The 6,972-nt window shown below is 37.1% G+C and overlaps 1 protein-coding gene across 1 annotated transcript; it reads left to right on the top strand.

Annotated features, from left to right (window-relative positions):
- Nucleotides 1–2,569: 2,569 nt before the first annotated feature.
- LOC136242683 (dihydroxy-acid dehydratase-like) lies at nucleotides 2,570–6,953 on the top strand. Its single transcript, XM_066034126.1, has 17 exons — nucleotides 2,570–2,610; nucleotides 3,372–3,465; nucleotides 3,526–3,609; nucleotides 3,664–3,700; nucleotides 3,757–3,794; nucleotides 3,845–3,931; nucleotides 3,987–4,074; nucleotides 4,716–4,778; nucleotides 4,831–4,967; nucleotides 5,019–5,101; nucleotides 5,181–5,265; nucleotides 5,663–5,878; nucleotides 5,925–5,996; nucleotides 6,047–6,150; nucleotides 6,448–6,554; nucleotides 6,612–6,721; nucleotides 6,768–6,953. Exons 2-17 carry the CDS (start codon nucleotides 3,463–3,465, stop codon nucleotides 6,894–6,896), a joined length of 1,443 nt encoding a protein of 480 aa, XP_065890198.1. The 5' UTR covers nucleotides 2,570–2,610; nucleotides 3,372–3,462; the 3' UTR covers nucleotides 6,897–6,953.
- Nucleotides 6,954–6,972: the final 19 nt, after the last annotated feature.

Below are 6,972 nucleotides of genomic sequence, written 5' to 3' on the forward strand. Positions count from 1 at the left end.
TACAACCATAAAAAGCTGCACAAAAGCATGCTTAGGCTTGTTCCTTCCTTTTTAAATTGCAAAAATAACACAAACGTGAAGTTTGTGCTGACTTGATAGCACTGCTGACACGTGAGCTTTATTGAGCCTGCCAGTATGCAAGAATAACCGGGAAATAATAGAAGAATACAGAATAATGGAATATTTAGAGCTGACAGTAACCAGATGCGGGCAGTGGACGGGAAACAGAGAATTTATTTGGAGTGGCCTTATCGCGAAGTTTCGTGAAGAAAAGATAATGATTGAGGCTGCTGGTAGTCGTCTATACGGTGTAACTGATTTGTATGGTCGTCAGACATGTTATTCTTTTTGCCATTGTTGTGATGTCATTGTTTAATCATAGATTCTAGTTTAATTACATTCCACCACTACAAATTTGTAATGCTAGAGTGACCAGACCCTTCCTCTTTATGCGAAGGGGCGGCCGTGCCAGACTAGGTATTCACTAGGAAATTTTATTACGTTTAATTTTTGCAAAATAAATCACGTTGAATCTGGTTACTGGAGGTAGGCCAGGAGCTAATATGAGGAGCCAAAAGGCTAGACTTTTGACTAGTTGTAAATGGTGACTGGGCTAGTCAAAAGTCCGACTAAATTAGCAACCATGGCCTGCACCACAGAGCACCGTCACATAATTCGCCATATGAAACATAATGGACACTATTGTGGTAAGCACTGGGTGGGTAGAAAATATATGCACAAACTAACCTGCAGAGCTGCTTTTGGTTTAGTGTAACACTAATGTGGTGGAGGTTACAGGGGTGTAATAGGTCGGAATACCATTAGAACATTCCCTTCCAAATAACCATCATTCAATTTGATATAGAGCAAGTGAGTAATTTTCAACCTCAAATGACACCTCTGATTTCCTTCTGCTATAGCTCATTTAAGTTGCTTTCCAAATTTATTCTGGTATCTTATCATATGTTACAGGTTATTGCACAGTTTATTACATGACCCCAAAATGCTCAATAACAGAATGTATCAGAGAAGTAGCTATACCACATTGCTATTTTGACTAAAATTTCCCTTAACCAGGCTTCTTATAGCATCATTGTGTTCACAGGGAGTTGCTTTACATGTGTCACACCTGGAAAGTTACTAAATGGACACAATATAGGCATCTAAATAAATTTTGTGTCATTTAAAGCCTTGTGGGCTAGTGTATGCAGAATACTTTGAAACTTAAAAAAACATAATGTCATAAGGTGCTCGCTAATGCTTACTTTAAAGTCTGCAGTTTATTTGCTTGGGTTAGCCGCATAACAATTTTTTATTTATAAGTGTCACCAATTCACTTCAAAGTACACATAGCAATGACATAATTGAAACCACAACTATGCCTGAGGTATACTGTTGCATGATTGTGACACCTCCACTTCAGTTGTTTACCTTTTTGAATTGCTAAGTTCCAATCCTTTTAGCTGTTTGCCATTTACAAAATCAAATTTTGTCCTTACTGTAGTCTCAATAACTGAGCCTTTTTCTTCACACCATGCTTGTTGATTTTATAATTTCAGGCCAAAAGTATAGCTATTTTATTATGTATGTGCGTAAGTACATGTATTTATTTATTTGTTAGTTTTTATTGAAATTACATATGTATTTGTCATATTAGTGATTGCTTATTGTGTGTGCGTGCGTGCGTGCGTGCGTGCGTGCGTGCGTGACAAGTATGTTGTACACTCACATTACTGACATTGTGTGCAGATACGCAGTAGCAACTTGACTGGAGATCACACCAATGAGTACCACTGGGTCAAGCGTGTAAGAATTGTGACATACAGTGTTGTGAATCACACTCTGAAATGTAAATCATGAGCTTTCTACACCCTCCCCATTAAAATTGACGTGTAGATACACAATTTTGGTGAAATTTTGCACTGAATATTAACCATTTGATTATAAATCAAACCTCAGTTTTCATTTCTATCTGCACATCAAGGCTTAAAGTATAAACCCGGGAGGGGTGCAATAGTTAACCCAGGAGAGGCAAGTGTTCCCTTCCCCTCAGATTAATCCCTGGCTGTGTATGTTCATACATGCATACAAATAGTTTAGTTTTATTTTCACATTTATCCATTTTAGTCACATAATACCGTATAGCTGGAAATCTTTGAGGTACGAAACTTTCGCGAATTTTGTGAGTAATGATAGCTTCATGAAAATATAATCGTGAAATGTTTCAGTTTATACACATAGCTATTACCTTACAAAATCCGTTTTCTAGACTTTCGTGAATTAAAAAATGCGAAAATCAGATTTTCTAGTTTTGCGAAAGTTTCATCCCTTGAAAAATTCCCACTATACGGTACTGTAACCACTATACAGTACTGTAACCACTATATGGTACTGTAACCACTATATGACACTCCTTATATAATCAACAGACTGCAGCTAGAGCTCATTTGAGAGCAGCTGGTTTTAAGGTAATGTAAAATTCTGCAGAGTTTTGCAGTGTTATTGTTAATGGTGGCAATTTCCATTTCTTTAGGATGATGACTTCACTAAACCAGTGATTACTGTAGTGTGTCCCTTCAGTAATGCACTACCTTGTAACAATCACTTCAGGTAGAATATATGTAGCTATTGTACTATATTGAGTGCACTGTGTGTGCAAGGATATGGGGCCAGTTAGCCTCTGTTAGTTTATTTGCAAAACTTCTTGGGAGTGATATGAAAATGCAAGCATTAGACTACATGAAAAGTATTCACCAGCCCAACTCTGATTAGCTTCTTCTACTATGATCTTACCAGTGGCGGATCTAGATGGGTTTCTGGGGTTTCGACAGAAACCCCCTTTTAAATTTAGCATAGTGGCATTCTCAATACATAAACATTATTGTATTGACAATTTGCCATAACAAACAACTATATACCAGTAGCATACATGCAGTTGCACTTAACTAACACCATTTATAGCTATTAAACCCTCAGCAACACTTCACTTTTCATCTCCTACTGCATTAAAAACGATCGAAATACTCTAATAGAGCAGTCAAGTATAACTACCCTAATAGAGCAATCAAACCTACAGCTTGTAGTCACCATATTTGCTCTGTAGTTAGCTATAGTACTTAGTAACTATTTACAGTTTAAAGCATTGAATTTATTGTAATTGCTAACTAAAAATAGCGTAGAATCCAATCTCACAGCTTCTAAAATCTCAAATTTTTTCCAGAGAATTGTCACCAGAGGCCTTATTTAGCTATACCACTTTTCAGAAACCCCCTTTAAAAAATCCTACTGCTTACATAACGTTTGTGTTTTGTTTGCATATTGTCAAGAATTAACTTTTCAGCATTGACATTTATCTTGTCTGTTTTTATTAGGATATTAGGTGATGCTATTGTAGAAGAGATTGAGAAGAAAGGAGGGAAGGCATTTATATGTAACACTCCAGTAGTCAGTGATGCAGAGACAATGGTACTGAATATTAATATATACAAAGATGTGATTGCAATTTCTGGTGTATCCTAACTTTAGGGTTCATATGGAATGAGATATTCACTGATATCTCGTGATTGGATTGCTGACTGTGCTGAGATTATGCATGAAGCTTACTCATCTGTAAGTAGCAGAATGTCTTAGAGTTTCCACCATAGCATGTGTATGTGTGTGTAGGATGCTGTGATCAGTATTGGAGGGTGTGACAAGACTGGTAAGAATTGATAGTACACTCTGTTGTTTAAATGTCCACTGTTCTTATTTACATAGTGCCTGGTGTTTTAATGCCCATTGCTCGCTTGAATGCTGTAAGCTGTTGGTCTTATTTTCACCTGTACTAATCCTATGTATATTGTAGATTGGAGTTTGCATGTATGGTGGAACAATTCTTCCTGGCCACTGTCCTGGACAAGAAGTAGGTCTTGATGCTCAGAATGTCATGGAGGTGATGACAGTATTATTCTGATGTGGTCTTCATAAGTTGTGTACATGTTATGTAGGCTATTGGTTCATATGGAGCTGGACTGATTGACATTGAGGAACTGCACAAAATAGAATGTCATGCACTACCTGGTTCTGGGGCATGTGGTATGTACCTGCAGCTAGTCATGTTTGAATGCTCACCACTATCTGAACACATGTGGTTCTTAACAAAATGTATTGTAATATAGGATGCAAATTGTGTAAAGCATGTTGGAAAACTTCTGTAACTAAAAGGACCCTCCCTGTAAAGGACACTATACATTTAACTTTGTACAGTTTCTGACATCCCTATGCATAGACCTCTACTAAATACAATTTTACCTCTGAAAAAGGACTCCTTATAACAGTAAATTTTCATCAAATTCAAAGTGTCATTAAATAGATGTTCATGGTCATTTTATAACAACATACTTTTACCAACTGCTCACTGGACAATTTCACCAGAAAGACAGTACGCATGTGCGGCAACAGAAAATCAACTAAATTCATGCACCATTGTTAAGTGGAAGTAGCCTACTATAGCTAAACTAATGGTACAAGCCTTGATCTTCAGCCACTGCAGTTAGAACACAGTGTTTTAAGTTCTGAAATCCTTTTGAGTAATTGTTCAAAACTTAAACTTACATACTATTGAAAGATTGTAGCTATTATCACAGGTATATTGAGCTAGTGTCCTTAATAGTGTACATTTTGTCCTGCCAGACTAAATTGATATATAGAGTGGATGATGTGATTATTTTCTTTAGGTGGTATGTTTACTGCCAACACCATGTCATCTGCTGTGGAGACTTTGGGGATGTCCCTACCAGGTTAGAGAAGAGTTTGAAGATCTTGGCTATTGTATATGTTTTGTCTGATTAGGTTCTGCTTCAGGTCCAGCAGTTGACGAGAACAATGTTGTAACAGTCAAGAAGAAGGAAGAATGTATTAAAGTTGTTGACACAGTATTTCAGTTGTTAGAAAAGTGTTTAACAGCCAAACAAATTATGACAAAGAAAGTATGAGTAATCACCAACATAATATTATTACCTGTAATTCATGACTTATAGGCTTTTGAGAATGCAGTTACAGTAATGTATGCTCTTGGAGGTTCCACTAATGGAGTACTGCATCTGTTAGCTTTGGCCAATGAGTGAGTACATTTCAACACATTATATCAAAAGTGTATTTCAGCATTTGAAGTAACTAAATGTTTGCATCTTTGTCCACAGAGCTGAAGTAGAGTTATCCATTGAAGACTTCAACAGGATTGGTAGTAAAGTACCACTGTTATCCAACCTTAAACCTCATGGAAAGGTGTGTAAAGATAACAATTCCTAGTGTTTGAATGTCACCAGCTGTATACAAAGGTGTCATTAACTATAGTTCCTATACTATACTTAGAATAAGATGGATTAAACCTTAAGATGCTTTTTATGACAATATCCCCTTCAATCTGTGCTCACTGTCGTATCAGCTTTTCAAGTACATAAATAATGTATTATCAATTAAGACTGTGTCATCCATCGTGTTATTGCAATGTGTCTTGCTAAACTAACTTCCAAACTGCTCCTGATATGGAGATACAATTGGCATGCAAGCAGCATTACTTTGTTGGACTTTTAACATGCATTCACTTAATTTTATGTACATTTGCAGAATAAATGTACATATTGTATGTAATGTATTTGTGTTTCTGTTTATTTTATACCAGTACCACATGTCAGACTTGGATAAGATAGGTGGTGTACCAGTAGTATTGAAGGAGCTACTCACAGCTGGTTTTCTCCATGGAGACTGTCTTACAGTCACCGGTTGTACTATAGCTCAGAATGTTTCTGGTGTCCCCTCCTTGAGTGAACTACAAACTGTGTTGTGTCATGTTGACAAGCCAATGGCTCCAGCTGGTAGACATATCATTATATTGAAGGTATGGTGAATCAATAACTCTGGCTAACTCCAGTATATGTTCTTAGGGTAACTTGGCTTCAGAGAGTGCTGTATTGAAAATGAGTGGGAAGCCCTGTGACAAGCCGTTTGAAGGGCCAGTAAGTTTTAAAGATGCTCCAAAGACTGAATTACACCATTTTGGCCATAGGCAATAGTGTTTGATGATGAACACGAGGCACTTGATGCCATCATGGGACGTCAGGTGAAGGAGGGTCATGTGCTGGTGATAAGATATGAAGGACCAAAAGGAAGGTAATTTTGTCTGTCTAATGTGATACTATATAATGTGTGCCAAAGTTACATATATGGAACTGTAGAGATGATGTACCTCTCTCTATTCATAATGAAGTGCTATAGTTTTACTCTCTCTATTACCAAATTATGTTGGCAGAGAAATGGAAAACTTCACCTCTCAGGCTTTCATTGCATTACATTCTTGGACACACCTTTTTCTTATAACTGTAAGCTGTTTTTACCATGGTAGTAATTAGTAAATTCTGGCATGAAGACAAAAATCAAATAGTGATCTGCATTGTCTTCTTACTGTAGTCCTGGGATGCCAGAGATGCTGTCACCTAGTTCAGCACTGGTGGGTAGTGGATTAGGAGCGAAAGTTGCACTGGTGACTGATGGAAGGTTTAGCGGAGCAACTCATGGTAAGTTAGTTGATATTACAAATTCTTCCCTCACTTCTAACACACTATACCCACAAGGTATAATGGTTGGACATGTCAGCCCTGAAGCATACTGTGGTGGAAACATTGCTCTTATTCACAATGGAGATATTATCGCAATTGATGCAGTCAACAAGACCCTTAATGTGGTATGTACTCCAAACTGTGTTACCATATAACTTGATAATTTCTAAGGCACTAAGTGAAGAAGAATTAAGTGAGAGGAGAAAACAATGGACACCAGTTGACAAGCCAGTAAAGGGTCTACTACTGAAGTATAGGAGAAATGTTGGCAGTGCTCATAATGGAGCAATCACACAGTGACATGGTTTATGTTTTGTGGTTTAGTATTTCTGAAAGAAATCATGAAGTATTATTTTACTTGCGTCAATGTTTTAGG

Source organism: Dysidea avara, chromosome 13 (assembly GCF_963678975.1).
Source record: "Dysidea avara chromosome 13, odDysAvar1.4, whole genome shotgun sequence".
Taxonomy (NCBI): domain Eukaryota; kingdom Metazoa; phylum Porifera; class Demospongiae; order Dictyoceratida; family Dysideidae; genus Dysidea; species Dysidea avara.